This window comes from Eublepharis macularius, chromosome 5 (genome assembly GCF_028583425.1).
Source record: "Eublepharis macularius isolate TG4126 chromosome 5, MPM_Emac_v1.0, whole genome shotgun sequence".
NCBI classification, from domain to species: domain Eukaryota; kingdom Metazoa; phylum Chordata; class Lepidosauria; order Squamata; family Eublepharidae; genus Eublepharis; species Eublepharis macularius.
In genome coordinates, this window is record NC_072794.1 from 2001639 (window position 1) to 2026160 (window position 24522).

General features: G+C 45.1%; 2 protein-coding genes across 3 annotated transcripts in view; both read right to left on the minus strand.

Annotated features, from left to right (window-relative positions):
* The window catches only part of KDM4B (lysine demethylase 4B), a 328745-nt gene that overhangs the window by 266069 nt on the left and 38154 nt on the right, over positions 1–24522 (minus strand). For both annotated transcript variants that reach the window (XM_054982034.1, XM_054982035.1), the window contains exon 2: positions 22074–22241. In XM_054982034.1, the coding sequence (XP_054838009.1) occupies positions 22074–22214 (141 nt within the window). In that variant the 5' untranslated portion in view covers positions 22215–22241. The remainder of the gene's footprint in view (positions 1–22073; positions 22242–24522) is intronic.
* On the minus strand, positions 9931–11892 carry LOC129331468 (uncharacterized). Its single transcript, XM_054982036.1, has 2 exons — positions 10131–11892; positions 9931–9972 (listed from the first exon to the last, which is right to left on the minus strand). Exon 1 carries the CDS (start codon positions 11712–11714, stop codon positions 10155–10157), a length of 1560 nt encoding a protein of 519 aa, XP_054838011.1. The 5' UTR covers positions 11715–11892; the 3' UTR covers positions 9931–9972; positions 10131–10154.

Below are 24522 nucleotides of genomic sequence, written 5' to 3' on the forward strand. Positions count from 1 at the left end.
TTTTCCTGGTCACCCACCTTCTCTTCCTCCCTCCTTCCTCACCTTTTTGATCCTGCCAAGCAGGTCAAAGAAGGGGGGCGGGGGGCACCAGCAGCAGCCACGCTCTAGCCTCCCCTCGTGGCTGATTGAGATGGCCACATTTTCAGTGTGATGGGGCCCAAATTCCTGTTAATCTTTTGCAACATTTGCTCCCAGCTCAGCTGCCTCTACATAGGAGGCCCATACTTGGTCATTAGATATATGACGATTCCTGCAACGTACTGTGCAATTACTGAACAGTTCTAGCGCAGTTTAAACATGAACAGATTACCTCAATATCAGTTCACACAGTGAAACACTGTCCCTCCTGGACACTACTTCTCTCCTCAATCTGGAGTTAAAAGAAGTATCTAAGACGAGCATTCCTGGAATTAAACAATGGACTCCTCCCTTTTTTACTAGCATCTCCTAGAATGGCTTTGTTAGTGCTGATCTGCACTCAACACACAAATACATATCCCGCTCATATAACCCTGCTTAGAAATGTAGAGCTGGGAGGTATACCAAGGGTCATCTAGTCTAGCCCCCTGCACAATTCAGGAAATTCACAACTATCTCCACCACTCACTGCCCCCAGTGACCCCCTGCTCTATGCCCAGAAGAAAGCAAAACACCTCCAGAATTCCTGGCCAAGCTGGCCTGGTGGAAAATGTCTTCTGATCTCAAAGTGGTGATCGGCACTATCCTGGGCATATTTTAAAAGGGCCACAAGAGTCTAGCGCCGGCTCATCCCTTCATGCAGCCCCTCTTCTGATCTGTATACATTCATATTATCTGAAGAAGCGAGCTGTGCCTCACGGAAGCTCATACCCTACCGCTAAGGTGCTACTGGACTCTTGCTCTTTTCCATTCATATTAACTCAGAGAATCATCTTTCCTTGTCCATTATCACGCCAGCTTTACAAAATTCTGTTTGTACAAGCTGCACACCACCACCAGTTCCCCAGCCAGCCTTTTTTCTTAAATGAGCATAAAGAGAAAGAAACTTTCTAGAACTACTGCAGATGCTACGTGGGTATTCTACCAAGTGCTGCTACTTACAGTGCACTCCAAAAGTTCTCAAGAAGAAAACAGACTGCCTATTTCATGGCAATGAGAGAAGCATTGCGGAGCCAATGCCTAGAAAAAAGAGGGGGGGGGCAGCTCTCTGGATCGTATCCAGGGAAATCAGGTGAAGCTCAATGACTACAACAAGAAAGCAAAAGTAAAGGCTTCTAGCCAGGTTGAATTAGTGAATAAGCCTTAAAAAGTGCAAGATCGAACTTTAACTGTGCTGATCCCAGCATTAACCATCTCAATGGAGCAAAACAAGAGTTCGAAATGGGCTTTAAGGGAAACTAGTTAGAACAACCTTGGCTAGTATCTGAGTTAACCACGTGATGCCCACTGTCATATATGCCTGTCTGCATATCTGCCATGAATGTAGTCTGTGTTCTGTACTGGTCCTCTGAGGGCATGAGAAGTTTCTTATTGATGCTAAGCCAGTGGGTTATCTTGCAAGGATTTACTTTCTCTTTTTCTGCCGCTTCGACCAAGTGTCCTTGAAGGCCGGCTGCAGCTGGCTCCAGGTGTATCCTTCTTGGGAACTGGGATGATTTCATTCTTTGTTCTGTCTAGCCTAAACCTAGCCTCTCTTCTTCACCCCCCTGGCTCTTTCACACCCAAACTTTAACGGCCCCTATCCTGATGGCGGGAACCTTCCCTATAACGAACACTACCGACCCCATCCACATCACTTCTGCCAATTCAATTGCCTGAGCACCTTGGACTTGATGGATCTCTATTAAAGTTACTTCAACCAATACACCTGCGTGTTTGCTGTGGAGAACTTGGGGGATCTACCTGCCAGGGACTGACACCAACCCATTACTGAAGCTGCAAGAAAAGGGAAGGGGACGTTTGTGACAGGGGGAAAAAACCACAAGGATCTGCACTTCCAAAGCTCTAGCACCCAATTTCAAACTTTGCAGATAGCCAGTGTTGCATCTAGTGATGGAGTGAAGTTTGGACAGTTCACATTTCTTGTGGAGGGCTCTGCAAATCACTATCTAGAAAATCAGAATACTAGCCCTGCAATGATTTGTCAGTCAGACTCATAATCCCAAAACATGAATTGTTGAGTGAAGGGCTGAAAAATCCCTTGAAAAACTAAGCCGCCTTGTTGGATTTATCAACTGCTATGCCCTCAACAGAGGGAGGCAATAGCAGCAACAAACTATGCCCCCCCCCCAATAAACAGGTAGAGGCATTGTTCCAGCAGTAGCAGTAAGAATGCCCATGGATTCCCTAATGCAGTCTGTGACAAGCACTTAGCATCGCCATCACCCAGAAGATGCAGTCCCATCTCTGGTCTCTGAATGGCTGAACAAAGGCAAGTGTGCAGCAACATCTCACCGCTGGAAGGATAACGCCTGGTCACTGTTCTGGGAGCTTACCAAGAAAGTAGGCAATACTTTTCCAAGTTTAACTTGAAGTATGCTTTCAACATGAATCAGGTGAAGTGAACCTGGGACATAGTGCAGAGTCAGAACATAGTGCAGAGTTTGTTTTTATGCTGTTAAATCTGGCTGTTATCATTGTTTAATGTACCGTTTTATCAATGTGTTTTTATTTGTATGTTGTAATCCACCCTGAGCCCATCCACGGGGAGGGCGGACTATAAATTTTATTATTATCATCATCATCAGACCCTATGAGAAGCTTTATTATTTACCTCCTGCTTAAAAATTCAGTTTATCCTTACTGCCTATCACTTGCAGGGCTGCCCTAAACAATGTTTAACTCCCCACAGCAAAAGCTGTGGTTTGAAATGGCTCTCTCTCCAGCCTTAAAAGAGTGGCTAAGAGACAAGAATTGACAAGCGGAGAACATGGAACCAAGGGGACAGGGAAGAGGCTTTACTGTAAGCAACACATTAGAATTGGCCAACAGCTAGTTAGAACACTCTACCTCTGAGGAATCGGATACAGTGAAATTCATTAGCGCACTTGACTGGACAAGGAAATGCAGCCTGGAAAGCTTTCATCAATACCAAACTCCCCTGTGCAAGTGTAATAAATGCAGTCATTGACCTGCTTCAATAAGGGCCTTGTTGTCTCTTACGGCTTAATGACCTGGCTTCCACCCCTTGCTGGAGCTGTGCTGTGCCTGTGCCCTCGTTGGTTCAGCTAAACGGCACATCCATCGGCCAGGCTGTGGCAAATAACCAAACTTTACTGTGAAGTAGCAAGACACAATGAGGGGGGTGTCTTTCTGATTAATGTGCCCCAATTGCCTTGTGTGTTCGTAAGAAGCCAAAAGGAAAACAGGGGGCTCACCACTACTCTTTTAGGAACAAAGCACAAGCGACAAATGAGACCAGCGGTCCCATGGCTTCAGAAAACCACCTCGCCGTGGCAACTGCTCCTCACTGATATTTGTTACAGCTCTTCTACCACAGAACTCAAAATGGTATACAGGGGAGATCCCCACGACATCCTGATACTGACCAGAACCACACCTGCTTTGTTTCGGTGGCATCATGTCCCACCCAAGACTCCAATCAGAAGATGCTCAAGCAGGGGGCGTGGCGTCGCAGCGGAGAGGAATGGACGCATGTTAAGAGCGCTCCGACCCTCCCGATCCCAAACCCTGTCAATAAACACTACAAGAAGAAAAAAGTAAAAGAAAATAATGCTTACAAACCCCATCAAGAAAAAGAAAAACAACACGAAAGCGGTGAAAAACTTACAAGCTTTCTTCGCGACCCCGGGAGAGCCGAAGGGGAAGGAACGCGGCAAGACGGAGGAAACTAAAATGGCGGAACTCATTGTAAAAAACGGCGCGACTGAGGTAAATCAACCAGAAAAATATTTGGACCCCCAGCTAGCACAATTAAAGCAGGACATTATAGACCAAATGGCCAAACTCATTAATCCGATCACAACACAACTCACGGACATAAAACACGATTTACAAACAGTTAATCATAAAGCTGATAAAGCTATGGAAGTGAGTGTGAAAGCTCAACAGGACGTCACAGACATGCAAAGAATAATTACAGAACAACAAGACAGACTAATGAAACTCGAACTAAATGCCAGACAAAATCAGATTAAGATAAGGGGGATAGATGAACTGCATACGTATAACACAGATCTCACAAGCTTTATTGCCAACTGGCTAGCTAAGCAATTAAAGCTTGAGGAGGGAGTCTATCCCTACATCACAAAAGCCTATCGTGTGGGACCCTATCACCAAAATAAAAATAAGGACCGCCCGAGAGATATAATTATCGAGATACCAGATCAAAGAACAAGAAAAAAGATAATGGAAGAAGCCAGAACACGAGGATCATTCAAATGTGAAGGCAAATTGGTATATATTTTTGCTGATCTACCAAAGGAAGTACTTGCCAAAAGAAGAGAACTCAAGCCAATTTCTAAGACCCTGCAAAGAGCGAACAGAAGATATAAATGGCTGGATCAATGCAAACTTATGGTCTTTCATCAAGGCAAAAGGTATACAGCAACAGATATAGACACGGGACTGGAGTTACTAAACGCAGTCGGGCTGGAAACGCCGATGGAGACGAACAAGCAAAACCAAAAAAGAAAATCTTCTGATCTACTATCCCCTCAGAAAGGGAGCAAGATCCCCATCAGAGACACTTGAATTATCCTATCATTGTCTCTCAACGTATTGGTAAAATGATTGTTAGTATGATAGCCTGATTAAATAAGAAGTAGTGTAACTGTAGATAGAAGTACAAACTCAGAGGTTTTTGGGGGAGGGGGGGGCTCTTAACATAGCTCATATAGATTTGTTTAGCTCTCATAAGTGGATAAGGAGGGAGGTTGATCTCCACAACCGGTGAGTGAAGTTAACTCATCAGTTTGAGAGAGCTAAACTTGAATAAATTTTAATAGGAATATAGTACATTGATAATATAATTAACGAAGTGATACGTTTAGTTCATCACGGTACAAGGTGGTTATAGGGAGGGAGTGAGGGTGGGAGTGAGGGTGGGAGGGAAGAAAAGGGGGGGGAAAGGGAGGGTGTTGGAATAGTTAATTAGTTGCATATATCAGTCATATAGATTTATATAGTTAGCAATCTTTATAACAAAAAACAATATTTGTTAAAAAAATAAAAATAAAAATAATAAAAAAGAATATTTATATATAAATATTACAAAAATTAATAAACAAAAAATAACAATAAATAAAAAAATAATAACAATAATTTTTTAAAAAAAGTAATAAAAATTTATATTCTATAGTTCATTGATACAGTTCATTAGTATAGAAGGGGAGAGAGGGGGTATAGGAAAGGGAGGGGGGTTAGGGGGGTTATAGGGAGGGGGAGGGGAAAAAGACGAATACAAGCAGTTCAAAGTTTGCAACGAAGATAGGAAACCAAGAGAAGGAAAGGTCATAAAAGGGAGAAAGAACAACACTACGAGGTACTTACACAGAGAGGAATTGAAACAGTACTAAGAGCTGAAGAGATATAAATGGTTTCATTGGACTGAACTCTAAAAAATTTGAAAAGTTTATGATACAAGGAGAATAAAGAAGAATTGTATTAATAATATATATACACTGATTTGAAGAGAGTGGTTTAAACAGAATATCTTTGAAACAGCATACTAGGGAAAATATTGTGATAATAGCAACACCTTTTTAAATAATTTCCCCTTTTTTCATTTTGAGACGGATTAATCAAAAAAACCGGTATTATAATGTATGCCTGCTTATAATTGGGAAAATTCAACTTGCAGTAGTAGTTTATACTTCAGACTATAAAATATAAGCCAAGTCGGAAAACATAGAGTGGGTCAACAATAATATAGTAAAACAAGAGTAGAACTTGAGTAATTATTACAATCTAGGATAGAAATGTGTTCTAAACTCAAAACTTTATCTTTCAATGTTAGAGGTTTGGGAAACCCTGTTAAAAGAAGGAGAGTGATTTCGAATTTAGCTCATACTAAAGCACAAATAATTTTCCTACAAGAGACCCACTTACGGTATAATAATACTGATTCATTGAAAGCTAGGTGGCTACAAGCACAATACCATGCACCTGGTAATTCCAAATCAAGAGGTGTAGCCATCCTAATCGCAAAACATATACAATTTCAACAAACAAAAACTCTTAAAGACAAAAAAGGTAGATACATCTTTGTTAAAGGGAAAATAGGGGAACACAAACTTACACTAGCCTCGTTATATGCTCCTAATATACACCAATTAGACTTTATAGAGGAAGCATTGCAGAAATTAACTAAATTTCAGGAAGGAGACTTAATAATCGGGAGTGACTTAAACTACATAATAAATCATCAATTAGACAAATCGAACTTCAATAACCAAAACACAAAAAATATACACAAAACAACAAAATTAGCAGCTATTTTAAAGAAATATCATTTAATAGACACTTGGAGACACTATCATGAAGGAGAAAAAGATTTTACATATTTTTCACAAAGACATAACACATATACAAGAATAGATTACATATTAAGCTCCAATACTATTATAGACAAGGTAGAGGAAATAGAAATTGGAAATAATACAATCTCAGACCATGCATGGGTAACAATGACACTCAACCTAGATGACAAGACACAGAAAAGCAATCAATGGTGCCTACCAAAGCACTTATTATTTAATCAATACGCAACTAAGGAAATTGGGAAAATAATAGAAACAGCTATTGCAGAAAACCTATCTAATGAAATTGGGGCGCACATACTTTGGGACACAATAAAAACAGTGACCAGAGGTCACATAATAGCTCTTACAGCAAAAATCAATCGAGAAAAACTGAAACAAAAGCAAGAGTTAATAAATAATATTAAGGCTCTAGAAATCAAGCACAAGTCAACAGGTAGTAAAAAAACATATAGTGAGCTCCTAACGCAAAGGAAAATCCTAGAAACCTTGGAAAGTCATACAATATATAAACAGCTGCTGGCTGCTAAGCAGACACACTGGTCCAACTCTCCCAAAACTCTTCGCATTTTAGCATACAAAGTAAAACAAAGAAGGTCACAAAATAATATTAACAGAATTTATAACAGCAAAAATGTAATACAATATAAATCAGAATCAATCCTCAAGGTCTTCAAAGACTACTACACACAACTATATTCTTCAAATAATCCTGACCCAAAGAAAATAGCCTATTTTCTAAAATCACTAAAAAGTCTCAAGAAATTAGAGGAAGTACACAGAACGCTTCTTGACAAACCCATCACCATACAAGAAACAATAAATGCAATAAAAAATGCTAAAAATAATAAAGCAACAGGACCGGATGGCTATCCGGCAGAATTTTATAAAAAATATACGAATCTATTAGCAATACACCTGACTAATTTGGCTAACTCAATTCTAGATATGGGTAAAATGCCTCCTACCTGGGAGAGAGCTGACATTATTGTGATTCACAAACAGGGAAAAGACCCTTTGAAGGCAGCATCCTACCGCCCTATATCGTTGCTCAACCACGATTATAAAATTTTCACTTCTATCATAGTGAATCGTTTAAACACATTCATATCTAACTACATACATACAGATCAATCAGGATTCATACCAAAAAGAGACATTACAGATAACATTTATAAATCACTAAACCTTATAGATCATTGTACACACAACAACATGGAAGCTATTTTGTTATCATTAGATGTCGAAAAAGCTTTCGATTCGGTAGAACTATCATACCTCTTAAAAACACTGTCATATATGGAATTTGGAGAAAATTTTTTAAATATAATTAGAGCAATTTATCATCAACCAATAGCAAATATTAAAGTAAATGCTATGCACTCAGAAAACATATATATAAAAAGAGGCACAAGACAAGGATGTCCCCTATCTCCCCTATTATTTGCTCTTGCCCTTGAACCCTCCGCGGCTGCCCTCAGAGAAAATGATCAAGTAAAGGGAATAAAGGTTAATTCCGCAGAATTCAAAATTAGCTTGTTCGCAGACGACATGTTGTTATACATAACTGACCCATTAAATTCGCTGCCCTATCTCTCAACCCTACTTACAAATTTTGGAGCAATATCAGGATTAACAATTAACCAAACAAAATCTTATTACCTTGCTATTAATATCCATAGCAAAATGATCCAACAAATAAATAAATCATATAATTATCAGTGGTCTCCATCACACATAACTTATTTAGGTGTTAATATCTCTCCTAACCTAAATGAACTGGTAAAATTGAATCATCTTAAATTAACAAATCAAATTAAAACAGACATTACTAACTGGAATAAATTAAAACTCACGTGGTATGACAGATTTCATTTAATAAAGGCTTTTATACTACCAAAATTTCTCTATATGTTTAGAGCGATCCCTCTTACCATAAACAGATCACTAATAGCACAAAGGCAAATACTGATTAATAAATTCCTATGGCAAAACAAACATCCGAGAATTGCGTTTAATACTATGAGGAGGAAATCACTAAATGGAGGTTTCAACTACCCAGATTTATCACTATACCAATCAGCAGCAAGACTGGCCAACCTCTTGCAAATAACATCTAATTCAACTCTGCCGGATTGGATTAAGATTACGCAACCCTCTTTAAGGCATTATGACACCACAGACATAATTTGGAATAAACCAATTAATAGACCAAAAAATATTAAAACCGGTCTTGTGATATCGTCTATTTTAAAGACGTGGGACCAAATTAAGAGCAAATTAGTCCCAAAACTATCCCGATTTTCATCATTTATAAACCAAGAATGGTTCTCACCGGGGTGGGACCGGTCCCTCATTCTAACACTGCGACAGGCAAAAGTAACCAGACTAATTGACATCACCACACAGTCAGGACTATTAGAGAAGGTAGATATAGAGAGAAAACTAAAAAGTAAACTACAATGGTTTAGCTATCTACAACTTAAGCACATGACAGAGAAAATAAAACTAAGGAACATCATGAAAGAACCTCTGACAGAATTTGAACAAATTTTAAATTCCTCTTCACAACAAAAAAAAGGGATGATAGCTCGTCTATACAAAATACTATTAAACGCAACGGAGAACAAACAATTAAGTTGCCAAAATAGCTGGAGTAAGGACTGCTCGATTGAGAAATCCTCAGAGGCTTGGAATGAGGTATGGTCATCTGGCATATTTACCTCAAAAGTCATTGTAACAAAACTTCAAACATTCAAAGTGATACATAGATGGTACCTAACCCCCCAAAAGTTAGCATTAATATCTAATAAATCATCCCCTAAATGTTGGAAAAATTGCGGTGAAAAGGGAACCTTTGCCCACTGTTGGTGGGAATGTAAAAAAATTAGACAATTTTGGGAGGAGATATTAATGAAAATTAAAGACATTACTAATTATGAACTTCCTTTTGACCCGAAAATGATTTTTCTAGACCTATGGGGAAATTTGCACATCCCTAAAATCAGAAAGGAACTCATTGCATCACTCTTTATTGCAGCTAAGAGTACTATTGCAACAGTCTGGAAATCAAAGAGACTACCAACAATTGAGACTTGGTTCTCCAAAGTTTGGAATCACTTTATTTTAGAAAAAATAAGCAACGATATACAAAATGCAGAGCGTTTCACAGAAAATACCGGTTTTATTGATAAATGGCTCCCTTTCTTGGAATATATAGAAGAACACAATTTGCAGCCCAACTCAAAAATTTTCCAAGTTATAACAAAAAACAGGTTTTACTTACCATAACTGTTGTTCATCTAGGTCTTCCGTGCAGGCACACATGGGACTGCGCACGCGCAGGCCTGCCGATACCGGAGATTTCTATAGCTCTAAACCACTAGGGGGCGCTCCAGCCTCCAATCGCGCATGCGCGGCCGCTTTCCCGCCAAAACGGCTCCTAGGAGGCGGAGCGCCCCTCACATACCCTCAGTTCCTCTTTCGCCGCCCCCTGCAAGGTAAGTACCAAGAGAGTTAGCGGGGAAGGAGGGAGGGCATGTGTGCCTGCACGGAAGACCTAGATGAACAACAGTTATGGTAAGTAAAACCTGTTTTTCATCTACGGTCTTCCTGTGCAGTCCCACATGGGAAGATTACAAAGCTTAATACCTGGGTGGAGGTGACGCCAAAGCATCACACAAAGATGGAATGGAGAACCGCTGTGCCCACCGCTGTCTCCTTTCTATCCAGGATGTCCAGCGCATAATGTTTCACGAAGGTATCCGCCGAGGCCCACGTTGCCGCTCTACAGATGTCGTGAAGAGGAACACCTCTGAGAAGAGCCGCAGACGACGCCTGGGACCTGGTGGAATGGGCACGCACCTCCAAGGGGCAAGGTAAGTTAGCAGCAGAATAACAAGTCAAAATAGTCTGGACCACCCATCTCGAGATGGTCTGGGACGTAGCCCGTTTCCCCTTATTCTGCCCCGCAAAACAAACAAATAAGTTAGAATCAAGCCTAAAAGACTTAACCCTATCTAAATAAAACAGGATAGCTCTGCGGACGTCCAAAGAATGAAGAGCTTTCTCTGCCTCCGAGTTCTGAACTGGAAAGAAAACTGGCAGTATCAGCTCCTGGGACAGATGAAAACGAGACACCACCTTAGGTAAGAACTCTACTTTGGTACGAAGAACAACCTTCTCAGGGTGTAACTTTAGATAAGGCGGTTCGCAAGATAAAGCCGCCAACTCCCCCACTCTTCTGGCCGAGGTGGCCGCAACTAAAAAGGCTACTTTCATGGATAACAAACGTAACGGGCACGAGGCCAACGGCTCGAACGGTTTGGACATTAGGCGAGCCAAAACTAAAGGCAATGACCATTGTGGGATCAGAGCCCGAATGGGGGGAAACAAATTATTCAACCCTCGTAAAAACAAACGTGCAGAGTAGTGGGAGAACACAGATTTCTTATCAATAGGAGGATGGAAAGCCGAAATAGCTGCTAAATAAACCTTAACTGAACTATTAGACAGGCCTTTCTGTTTAACTTCCCACAAAAACTCCAATATGTCAGAGAGAGGAGCCAAAAAAGGGTCCAAGGCTCGCTGTCGACACCAGGCCGAAAATTTGTCCCACTTCAAGGCATAGGACTGTCTCGTAGACAGACGTCTAGCGTTAAGCAAGACGTGCTTTACTGCTGAAGAAAAGGAACCCCCGGTCTGATCAGCCACGCTGTCAGTCTGAGTTTCCCGATGTTGTGGTGAAACACCCCCTCGCAGGACAGAAGGTCTGGAACTACTGGGAGACTGATGGACTGAGTCTGCAAACTCAGGAGGGAGTGAAACCAGGGTTGCCTCGGCCAAAACGGGGCCACCAGGATGACTGTCGCCCCGTCCCTCTGGATCTTGCTGAGCACCCTGGCTAGCAGCGGGAACGGGGGAAAGGCATAACACAGGGGACCTGACCAACTTAGTTGAAATGCGTCCCCACGTGACCCTAGGCCTACGCCTCCCCTGGAGCAAAAACATGGGGCCTTGCGATTCTCTGCTGTCGCAAACAGGTCCAGCTCCGGATCCCCCCACCTGGAAAAAATCGGAGCAAGATACATGTCCTGAAGGGACCACTCGTGGTTGTCCCCTTTTATCCTGCTCAACTGATCCGCCATAGAGTTCTCTACTCCCGGGATGTGAACAGCATGCAACCACACAGCATGGTCTATAGCCCACTGCCAAAGCCTCATCGCTTCGGTGCATAGTGCCACAGACGCCGTGCCCCCTTGCTTGTTGACATAGAACATCGCCGTCGTGTTGTCTGTCAGGACTTGGACGGACTTGTTCTGGACCGCACCTGAAAAGGAGATCAGAGCATAAAAGATTGCCCTTAATTCAAGGACATTAATGTGCTCCATACGTTCTGACCCAGACCATAACCCATGAGCATAAGCTCCGTCACAGTGAGCCCCCCAACCAAATAAAGAAGCATCGGTCGTGACAGATAAATGGGTTTGGCGATGCCCAAATTTCACCCCTCCAAATAGGTTAGAGTCCTCTAACCACCAGTCCAAAGCAGATACCACCCGTCTAGGGACTGACAATCTCCTATTCTGGGAATCACTACTCGGGGAAAAAACTGAATTAAACCATAATTGGAGAGGTCGCATAAACAGCCTGGCCAAAGGGACCACTGCAGTCGTAGAAGCCATGCAACCCAACAAAGTCTGAACAAACTTAGCAGACTGAAAACGACACCTCTTAAGGGTGGAAATGAGCTTCTTAATCTTTGAGGCGCGCTCTTCAGGCAAGAAACCCGCATTACGCACGCCGTCCAAAATCACCCCTATGAACTGAATGGAGCGAACAGGAGTCAGCTTAGACTTTTTTTGATTAACAAAAAGACCCAAACGGAGACATAAGTCCAGGGTGAGAGCCACCTGATTGGACACATCCGCCTCAGACTGACCCACTAGAAGCCAGTCATCTAGGTACGGAAAAATGCAACAGCCCTGAAGACGCAGGTGGGCTACTACCACTGCCATACATTTAGTGAATACTCTGGGGGCAGTGGCTAAACCAAAGGGCAAGACCCTGTATTGGAAAACACGATGGTCATAGGTAAAACGCAAAAATTTTCTATGGTCTGGGAAAATAGAAATATGAAAGTAGGCGTCCTTTAAATCCAGGACTGCAAACCAAGAGAAAGGGGGCAGCAAAGTCAAAACCATCTGCAATGTGACCATCTTAAATTTTCGGATCCGTACAAATTTGTTTAGGCCCCGGAGGTCCAGGATAGGCCTAAGCCCCCCATCTTTTTTCTCCACTAGGAACAGGTTGGAGTAGAAGCCCAACCCAGCTGACTCTGCAGGAATCTCCTCTATCGCTCCTTTTTGTAAAAGAGCTGAGAGTTCTCCCAAGATTTCTGATCGCGGAACATCCGAAGAAAAAACAGGGAGACACAGGTAGGGTAAACCAACAAATTCAACTTTATAACCAAACTGTATTATGGAAAGAACCCAAACATCAGAACAGATCAAATTCCAGGAACTCCAGAAAGCGCTAAGCCTGTCCCCAAAAAAGGGATCAGGTCCCTGTGATTGTCAGAACTGTTTTTGTGATTGGCTCTGATCTTTAGGTTGGTGTTGCTGAGAGCCAGTCCTAGGACGCTGGCCCTGCCTCCGTCTAGGGAAGGAAGCCTGCGGGCTCTGGTAGGGTCGGTGTGGCTGGTACGCGTACCCCTGGTAGGGCTGATAACGATGTTGTCTGCCACGCTGGAAGGAACGGTAATACGGACGAGAGGATTGCTGTGGGGCCTGATGTAGTACCCCATACGAACGAGCCGTCAGGCGGTCGGTTCTCTTCTTCGAAAGATATTCATCGGTCTTTTCCGAGAACAGCGTGGTGCCTTCGAACGGCAAATCCTCCACCTTATTTCTCGTCTCAGCAGGGAGGGCAGTTGTACGAAGCCATGCGTACCTGCGCAAGACCACAGAGGAGAGAAGAGATCTGGCAGCTGTGTCCGCCATACTCCTGCCAGCATTGATTTGATGCCTGGACAAACGGACAGCCTCTTCTTGTATGACCCTAAGGAGAGTACGCTGCTCCTCAGGAATCTTAGGAAGGAAGGAAGCCACCTTCTTCCACAAAAACAATTGGTATGCCGACATCATGGCTGCATAATTAGCCACCTTAATGCCAAACGTGGCAGAGGTATACAGCTTTCTACCCATGCTGTCAATCTTTCTGCTGTCCTTGTCAGCTGGAGCTGAAGAGGAACCCTGGCGAGAACGAGCCTGCATTTCCTCAGTCACAAGTGACGACGGAGGTGGATGCACTGCTAGAAAGGAATGCACATCGTCCTTGGTCTTGTAAAGGCTCTCCACCTTCCTGTTAGTAGCGGTAGCTGATGCCGGTCTCGACTGAAGTTTCTTCCACATATCAGCAAACCCTTCAATAAGGGGGAAAGCAATCGAGGGAGTAGACCCCGAATAGATATGCTGTAGAATCTTGTCGGTAAATTTGGATTCAGTCGACGTGACCTCCAAATCCAGAGCCTTGGCCATTCTCTGAAGAAGCTCATTATAGGCTCGGAAATCATCGGTTGGGGAAGCCTCCTCCGAGGGCCCAATTTCTCTCTCCGGAGAGTCCGACAACGGGGATTCACTGTACCGAGCTCGGCTCCGAGGAGACACCACCTCCGAGGGACGGGGTGTATAATCACGACCAGCATAGGAACCGGCTCTGGGTGACGGCGACAGAGAGACCCTCCGATAACGTTGGTCCGAGAAGTATGAGTCTTCTCTAGTATAAGAGCGGGTACCTGGATCGTCCCGGCCCCGACTACCTCTAGACCGGCTTCGATAAGAACAGCGGGAACTCCGGTCAAAGGAGCGGGCTTGTCGGCTCCCAGTGGAACGAATCGAGCCCGATTCATACGACGTCGATCGAGGCCGACCCGATGGTGTAGCGGGCCTGTCGATCGGAACCACATCCACCTCTTGGATCGCCTCCGGCGGAGGAGTCTTGGAAGGAGGGCGGACAGCGGACCCATCGCGTCTCTCCGACGGAGCCGGGGTAGGACCGGTCGGAACCGAGGACGAAGAGGTAAGCAGGGTCTCCAACACTGCCCTATCATGTTTGCTGGAATGTTTACGCTTCTTCTTCTTCTTTTCAGGCTCGGTTCTGGTAGGTGACTTCGAAGTCGGATCCGAAGCCCTCGGATCCGATATCTCTCGGGGAGCCGGTGGGATCGTCTTCGGACCCGAGGTAGCCCTGTCACCGCTGACCTCACGGGTAGGTGGAGTACAGACCGCCGACGAAGTTGAAGGAGGTCGACTCCGAACGGTTCTCGGAGCCGAAGCTGTCGGTTCCGACGAACTCCGAGCCGGGGCCGAACGACTCGGGGACGGATTGGAACGCGGAGTTCTAGCAACCGACGTCTCCGAGAGAGGACGGGAAGGCGCAGCCGGTGCAGAAGAGGACTTCGGCGGAGGATCTTCTACCGACATTGCCCGCTGCCAGAGGGAGGCATGCAATCGATCCGCCCGCTCGGCCCGAGCCTTGGAGGTAAACGCACGGCAATGTTTACACGCCTGAACATTGTGCGTTTCTCCAAGACAGTAAAGACAAATAGAATGGCCATCCGACCTTGTCATTTTGCGGTTACAGGTCTCACAACGCTTGAACAAGGCCGTCTCAGCCATCGCGACGAAGGAAGAGCAAGAACCTCAACGATCGGCGGCGAAAGAGAAACTGAGGGTATGTGAGGGGCGCTCCGCCTCCTAGGAGCCGTTTTGGCGGGAAAGCGGCCGCGCATGCGCGATTGGAGGCTGGAGCGCCCCCTAGTGGTTTAGAGCTATAGAAATCTCCGGTATCGGCAGGCCTGCGCGTGCGCAGTCCCATGTGGGACTGCACAGGAAGACCGTAGATGAACAATGGTTACCTCTCGTTCTACTAAACTAACTGTATATTTGAGTCATCATAAAGAGATATTATTGTTAATTCTCAAGAATACAAGGTTAATAATGTATTGTAAACTAAACTTTTGACCCGACTTGAAATGATGTTTATGATTGTAAGTTATATGTTGCAACAAAATTCAATAAAAATTTATAAAAAAAAAAAAAAAGAAGATGCTCAAGCAAGCATTGTAGCTCATCTCCTCCACGGCTTCCCAGCACCCCACACCCCTTGAAATTTGAGTGGATCCTCGAAAAATACTGCCTAACCTTCTTTAAACAGGCATTACAGTTTTACCCACTGCTTGGGGAAAAGCAGCTGGCCATACAGGTTCATAGCAAAATCTCCCTGCCCCCACACAACGTAATACCTTCTAAGACCAAGTGAAGTAAGACAATACAGTGTGCAAGCTTCTGCGATCTCCAGAACTCATCAGCAGGTTGATGTTTTTAAAGGGTTTTTAAGGAGAGTGCGGAATCTTAGCCCACATCAGCAGCAGCCGCCTCTGGAGAAGGCTTTGCTGACCAACAGGTGGGCACGGATACTTCGACTGCAGGAAAAAGAACCCAGGAAGGTTCTCCAAGCAATACTAGCGACAACTGAGTTCACACTCAGTCTTTTAAAATAAACTCAGTTGATTCGGATACCTGCGGTGACCATGTAATTTTGGAATTTACAGTCTTGGGGAAGGGAAAAACTGCATGTAGTCAGACATATAGGTTGGACTTCAGGAAAGCAAATTTTAACAAACTGACAGCTATGCAGGGTAGAATCCCATGGTCAGAACTACTTACGCAGAAGGGAGTTCAAGAAGGGTGGGAGTTTCTTAAAAGCGAAATATTGAAAGCACAATCACAAACAATTCCCATGAGAAGGAAAAATGGGAGGAGCCTAAAGAAGCCAAGGTGACTCCATAAGCAGCTTTATTTCTGAGTTGAGAAATTTAAAAAAGACTCATTTAGGAAATGGAAGGAGGGCCTTATAACCAAGGATGGATATAAACAAATAACCTATGCTTGAAGAGAGAGTGTTAGAAAAGCTAAAGCTCACTATGAGTTTAGGCTAGCAAGAGATACTAAAAACAATAAAAAAGGGTTCATTGCTTATGTTCAAAGTAAGAAAAAGAGCAAGGACATGGAGGGCCCATTGCAGGGACAGGGAAGTGCTCAACATGGCAATAACAGAACACATGATGGAGGAAGGGAGTTACAGCCTAGGATCAGCATGGAGGTAGTACATAAACATCTAGTTCCTTTAAATGGAACTAAGTCCTCAGGGCCAGATGAACTGCACCCAAGGGTACTAAAAGAACTCGCAGAAGTAATTTCTGAGCCTCTGTCCATTTTTTTTTAGCATTCTTAGAGATCAGGCGAGGTGCCAGAAGCTTGGAGGTGGGCAAATGTTGTCCCCCATCTTCAAGAAGGGGGAAAAGGAGGATCCAGGTAACTATCGATCCATCAGCTTGACATCTATACCTGGAAAAGTCTTAGAACAAATCATCAAACAGTCAGTCCTTGAGCATTTAGAAAGGAAGGCTGTGAGTACTAAGAGCTAGCACAGGTTTCTCAAGAACAAGTCATATCAGACTAGCCTTATCTCTTTTTTTGAGAAACTTACTACCTTGCTGGATCAAGGGAATGCTGTAGACATAGTTTATCTCCATTTCAGTAAGGTTCCACATAATATTCTTGTTGACAAGACGGTAAAATGTGGTTTGGATCCAATTATTTGTTTATGTATTTATTTTATCACATTTCTAGACCGCCCTCCCCATCAGATGGGCTCAGGGCGGTTTAACAACAGTTTAAAACAGTAAAAACATTATAAAAACATTAAAGCATTATATCAAAACAATTAAAATTGGCGGGTATAAAATCTTAAAATACAGCATTGTCCTGCACAGGTGGTGGAAGGTCTTCAGTAGTATGGCCGGCAAGAGGACAGCCTAGCCCCCACCAAATGCCTGGCGGAACATCTCTGTCTTGCAGGCCCAGCGGAAAGATAACAAATCCTGCCAGGCCCTAGTTTCCTCAGACAGAGAGTTCCATTAGGTCAGAGCCAGGACTGAAAAGGCCCTGGCTCTGGTAGAGGCCAGGCGGACCTCCCTGGGGCCAGGGACCATCAGCAAGTGCTTAGTGGCTGATCGAAGCGACCTCGGGGGATATATGGGGAGAGGCTGGGCCCAAAGGTATGCTGGGCCCAGTCCGCAAAGGGCTTTATAGGTCAGAACCTTGAACCGGACCCGGTATTCAACCGGTAACCAGTGCAGCTGACAGAGGATGGGTGTTATATGTGCCATGATTGGAGCTCTGGCAACCACCCATGCAGCTGCATTCTGAACCAGCTGCAGTTTCCGGATCAAGCCCAAGGGAAGCCCTGCGTAGAGCGAGTTACAGTAGTCTAATCTGGAGGTGACCGTTGCCTGGATCACTGTCGTAAGATCATGGGTCGATAAGTAAGGGACAAGTTGCCGAGCCTGTCTTAGATAGAAAAATGAGGATCGAACAACCACTGCGACCTGTGCCTCCATAGACAGGGAAGCATCCAGGACCACCCTCAGGCTCCTCACTCTCGACACCGGCATAAGTGGCGCTCTGTCGAGAGCGGGTGGCCGGAGCCCCACACCCATGGACCCTAGACCCACATGCAGGACCTCCGTCTTCGAGGGATTCAATCTCACCTGACTCTGCTTCAACCATCCAGTCACAGCTCCGAAGGCACATTCCAGGACATCTGGGGCAGAGTCGGGCCAGCTGTCCATCATCAGATACAATTGGGTGTCATCTGCATATTGATGTTACCCAAGTCCAAAACTCCGTACCAGCTGGGCAAGCGGGCGCATATATACGTTAAATAGCAGGGGGGAGAGTACTGCCCCTTGAGGGACACCACACACCAACAGGTGGCGGGATGACAACTTCTCCCCTAGTGCCACCCTCTGTCCCTGACCGTGGAGAAAAGAGACAAACCACAGCAGACCTGTCCCTCAAATCCCGACATCGGCAAGTCGGTGGATCAACAGGTCATGATCGACCGTGTCGAATGCTGCTGATAGATCTAACAATATCAGCAGCACCGACCCACCTTGATCCAGCTGTCTACGGAGATCATCCATCAGGGCAACCAGCAATGTCTCCTTCCCATGTCCTGGACGGAAGCCAGACTGGAAAGGATCTAGGGATGAGGAATCATTCAGGAAGACCTGCTGCTGCTCTACCACCGCCCGTTCAATCACCTTACCCAGGAACGGGAGGTTCGAAACTGGGCGGTAACTGACCAGGTTGGTAGGGTTCAAAGATGGTTTTTTCAGGAGATGCCTAACCACAGCTTCCTTCAACGCTTCCCGAAAGATCCTGGAGCTCAGAGACATGTTGACAATGGCCTCCAGGGCATCCCGTAGCCCATCTACGCTGGCCTTCACCAGCCACGAAGGGCACAGGTCCAAGGAGCATGTGGTAGGCCTAACTGCTCGCAGGATCCTGTCAATCTCATCCCCAGAGAGTGGACTGAAATGATCTACTATCATCTCAGAAAACAGCCAAGGAGCCTCCAGTTCGCACACTGTATCAACTGTGGCTGGGAGATCACGGCGGAGACACAAGATTTTATCAGCAAAAAAGCTCCCAAAAGCCTCACAGCTAATATGCGAATTTGAATTTTGACAGTCCCCTCCTGATAAGGAGACCAAAGACCGATCCACATTGAACAGTTTTGCTTGGCATGAGCTAGCTGATGCAATGGAGGCTGAATAGAACTCTTTCTTTGTAGCCTTCACTGCCATCTCATAGGCCTTCATAAACGTCCTATAAGATGCTCTTGCCTCTTTGTCATGAGTTCGCCGCCACACTTGCTCTAGCTGTCTCAGCTCCCACTTCTTCCGACGTAGCTCCTCTGTATACCAGGGAGCTAGTTTGGTACGGGGGCGGAGAGGGCGACGGGGCGATTTCATCGGTAACTTTGGAAAGACAGACTTGCCAGTCTTCCACCAGCTCATCCAATGAGCCGCCAGGGAGCATCGGATCCCGCAGAGTATTCTGGAAACCAACTGGATCCATAAATCTCTGCGGGTGAGCATAAATAAGCTCACCGCCCTTGCAGGGGGGAGGTGGGATATCCAGCCGAGCCTTCAGGACCACGTGGTCTGACCATGGCACCAGCTCAGTTGTTTTTAGCACCACATCCATCCCCATCCCAAAGATCAAATCCAGCGTGTGGCCTGCTTGATGTATAGGGGCCGAAACAATCTGGGAATGTCCAAGTGCAGCCATGGAGGACACCAGGTCCACAGCCCAACTAGAGGTGTCATCATCAGCATGGACGTTGAAGTCACCCAACACCAATAGTTTTGAGTGCTCCAAGGCCCATCCAGCCACCACCTCTAGCAAATGCGGCAGGGCAGCTGCTGGTGCGCTGGGCGGCTGGTACACCACACAGATGGCCAAACTTTCCTCGGCACCCCACACTAGACCTACACCGTCAATGCCGGAGATCTCTGGGATGGGGAGCGGCCTGAAGGAGAAAGACTCTCGGACAAGAATCGCCACCCCTCCCCCCGGCCTCCCGTTTGGGACTGATTAAGGACTGAGAACCCAGGTGGGACTAGTTCGTTCAGGGCAACCATCTCACCCTCCCTCACCCAGGTCTCAGTCATGCATACCAGGTCCACATCATTTGCCACAAAATAATCGTGCAATGTTCTGGTCTTACTATTTATGGACCTGGCATTACACAACATCAGTGTTGAAGCAGGGCTATATTTCCTAGCTCCACACTCAACATGCCTCGGGATGGGACGCAGATTATTACTGTTAGGTGGCTCTGTAACTGGTTGACAGATAGAACCCAAAGAGTGCTAGTTAATGGTTCCTCATCCTCTTGGAGAAGAGTGACAAGTGGAGTTCCTCAGGGATCAGTCCTGGGACCTGTCCTGTTCACCATTTTTATAAATGATTTGGATGAAGGAATAGAGGGAATGTTTATTACATTTGCAGATGATACTAAGTTGGGAGGGGCGGCAAATACAGTCAAAGACAGAGTCAGGATACAGGATGATCTTGACAGGCTGGAAAACTGAGCTAAACCAAATAAATTGAATTTCAGCAGAGATAAATGCAAACTTCTGCATTTAGGAAGGAAAAATCAAAAGCATAATTATAGGATGGGCAAGACTTGTCTTGGCAGTAGTAAGTGCGAAAAGGATCTAGGGGTCTTAGGAGACCATACACTGATGTGGTAGCTAAAAAGGCAAGTGCGGTTGGGGGCTGTTTCAACAAAAGCAGAGTGTCCAGATCACGCAAAGTGATGGCATCACTCTACTCTGCTCTGGTTAGACCTCACCTAGAGTATTGTGTCCAGTTTTGGGCACCACAATTTAAGAAGGATATGGACAAGCTGGAACGTGTCCAGAGGAGGGCAACGAAGATGGTGAGGGGTCTGGAGACCAAGTCCTGTGAGAAAAGGTTGAAGGAGCTCAGAATGTTTAGCCTGGAGAGGAGACGACTGAGAGGTGATACGATAACCTTCTTCAAGTACTTGAAGGGGTATCATATAGAGAATGGTGCAGAAGATCGGACCAGAACCAACGGGTTGAAACTGTGGTGCACCTGAGAAAAGGTCTTACTTGTAACTGAGAGAGAAATTAATATCAAAAGCAAGCAAGCCGTGTGTCAAGTTTCAGAAATAATATGAAACCGATACGCTTTTTATAAAAATAAAAGTTTACTTTTTTATATCCCAGAGAATCTGTCATTCCTATATCCCATTCCTTTCCTCAGGGCCACATAGTACCACGAAAAAGCCTGACCCCTGGGCACGTTACTAAAAGGTGACATTTAAGTTATTCTGGAATTTAATATTCCTGGTGGCAGCAATCTACCTAGAGGGTGTAAGAGAAAGATTAAAGGCAAAATCTACCCAAGAAAAAGAAGGGGTCGTAACAGGCTGGTTTGGCTAGCGATCCTGGAGGTGTTTCACCATCTTCTGGGCATGGAGTAGGGGGCCACTGTGGCGGTTGGAGGGGGGGTGATGTATTTGTGAATTTCCTGCATTGTACATAGGGTTAGACTAGATTACCCTGGAGGTCCCTTCCAATCCTATGATTCTATACCTAAATTCCACATCTGGCCAAATTATGGATTTTCTCTCTCTTGCACTGAGCAAAGCGGTACCAGATGAGACTGCCATTACTTGTCTTATACCAGCTGCCTTGCAGAAGGAATCAAACTATTCTGACAGCTCTGAAAAGATCTTGGCTTTTGTATTTAAAAAAAATAAAATCTAGATTAGCTTCCCCAAATCCTGAGTCCAGAGGATTTTACACTCTCTATGCACATTACAAAAAAAAGGAATAATATTCAAAAAGAGAAAGATCAAAGCTATCGGAAGTCACAGAACAAACTGCAGATTAAGTGTGTTAATTGACAGCGCAACATGTGCTTTATTCATGCAGGTGAAATTAGTGTCTGTTTTGACAAAGGTGGATAATATTGTTGCAGAATCATGGAGGAAATGAGCACCACAGTTGGCAAGTAGGAAATAATGGCTGGCTACCAATCCCAGCTCCAGCACGCAGCCTGGACTCTCAGCCCCATTATTAAAATTGGTCCCACATGTCAGTTTGCAGGCCCAAACCATGCTCTAGACCAACCAGCAAAAACTCACCTTAGCAAGTCCTGCCCTGTGAGCTCCCTGGGATTCGATGTAAGCAATGTACTTTCCAAATTCCCGGAACTCCTCTATCGTTGGACGAAAAGTCATGATTTTGCAGCTGGGGTTTTGAGGGCTTGGGCTTTCGGACCCCATTTTGCCAATGAGGTTTTAGGGTTCACACTGTGAAAAACAACAGAAAGGAGATGATTTGAAGAAGAATCCACATTTTCTATTAATTTATTTTCAGCTTTAAAACACACCTGGGACTTAAAAATAAACTCAAGGAAGAAGGCCACGACAACAACACGTGACTACCATGGGGCCAGCGCTACCTTGTGCTTGCCCCCCCCCTCAAGGAAATGTGTGAATGAAAATACCCTCAGCAAGGGACGGGACACACAGTAGTTGCTCCAGGGATCATGCCAACTCCACCAAAAACCACTAATCATGAAACAGTGTCTCTACCATCCTCATGACAGGCAGAGGGAGACACCTAAATAGCTCACACTGGTACAACCATTCCCCTCAGCCCTCCCACACACCCCGAAGCTGCCACAGGCGCATATGCTGAACAGACCATGCATCCGCCAATGAAAGGAGCGTTATGGATATACTCCACTGAGCTCTGCAGGCTTTCCTGGCAACCCCTCAAAAGCTCACTGAGTTAAGACAACCATTTCTCAATCAGGAATCGTGGCTTCAGATCCCACTAAGGGGAAAGCAGGCAAGAAGGCAAAATTCGTATTTTGGCCAGCAATGAGCAGAGCAGAAAGAAACAGAAGAGGCCACAATAGAAGCTACAACTCACACTCAGTAGCAATCCTCTAACCACACACTCAGCAAGCCACCAAGGAACAAGACATTGTATAGGACAATGGTCAGCAACCTTTTGGGTACAGTAGTCCACAAGTCCAAATTTACTTGGCAAAGAGCTGGCCCAAAGCTTTTTGGTGCCCAAGGCAAACTACGACCATGGTTCCCATCTAGTCCCATCTTCTACAGTGGCCAACCAGATGTTCTTCAGAAACCTACAAACATCACACAAAGGCGCCCCCAAGCAAGTGGCATTTCGATGTACACAGCCTTTACCACCAATGAAGGTTACATTCTAGCCTCTGACCACCCTCTCCTTCTCCATTACTTCCTCTAATCCCCCCAAAGATACTAAGAAACTTGCTCTAGTAACCATCAAGGTATATTTTACATGATCCTTTTTCAATCAACATGCACACGCAGTGAAGAATACCAACTACTGTATGACATGGAAAATATTGTTTCCAGGGTCAGAGCTTGGTTTCCAAAATACAGGTCAAGGCCTTCGCCTCCAATTAAGCACTAAAGTTGATTCTTCTAGGAGCCACTTCACACATGAGGAATTTCTTACAGATATTTTATTCTATGTAGGAAAATGTGTATACCCATCATTTGTATTCAACTCCATGTTTTGCTTAGTGAGATAACACAACTGGTTGCATTCATCACAAATGAAAGCATGTACTCTCTACAAAGCAGAAATATCAATAAAGGTAAATCCAATGGCCTAGTTTTCAACTTCAGTACAAAGCTAGGGGTTTGGTGTTGTACAAACTGTGAAAGCAACCTTAATTTCCATCTAAGCTAGAAGATGTGGCTCTTTTACCACTGGGTAAGAACCACTCTGCGTGGGAGGGCAGGTACTACCCAACAGCTGTCTGCTCACAACTGCTTAGTGCTGAACATTATGCCATCTTTGACCTCCTTTAGCGTGGCTGAAGCACAGACTTCTCTTTCTCCAGATGGAGGGTCAGCCCCCAAGGCTCCCCCAAAGGTCAAGTACCTGAGGGGGGGGGTCTCCTCCCTGTCCTCCTCTGCCAGCTGGGCAACAGCCAGAGTTTGAGGAGATGTGCTGGGGATGCACAAAGATAGTAGATGAAGGGGGTTGGTGACAAGAGGCTCCGAGCCTTTTCCCCAGCAAGCAGAGGGCATCACCAAGACGGAGCCTCTTTCGCTCATTCTCTGGCTTTTCTACAGTGGGCTGAACAGCTCCTGTCCACTCTCCAGCCTTTTTCCCCCTTCTTGCAAATAGCACCATAAAAGTTACCTGTTGCTGGACAGCTTTCTTGCCTCATTACAGTTACAAAGGGAGTGAGAAGCAAGAATGTGAGAAGCTAGCAAGGAGGAGGAAGAGAAAAAGAGAGCCATGCAAAGGGCAGCCATTAAGGAGGGCTGGCCTGTGACTCACTTTTGGCCGCCAATCCAGAGATATAGGGCATTAGGAGTCCTCCAGCTGCCCTACCACCAACACAAGCCACATACACCAGGGCAAGGAGAACAGAAGGGGCATAGCACGGTTGGAAGGCACAGGCATAACATACCCAACAAGGAAGCCCAGAAAAGAGTCCTAGGCAAAGCTGAGATTGAGCCCTATTGAAGAGAATCCCTTGGGATAGGCTGCTCATGCTGACTGCCAGTCAGTCCTCCA

What these genes read in the sequence shown, in the direction of transcription:
- LOC129331468 (XM_054982036.1), bottom strand. Translation starts at nt 11,714, where the DNA reads ATGCACCGAAGCGATGAGGCTTTGGCAGTGGGCTATAGACCATGCTGT.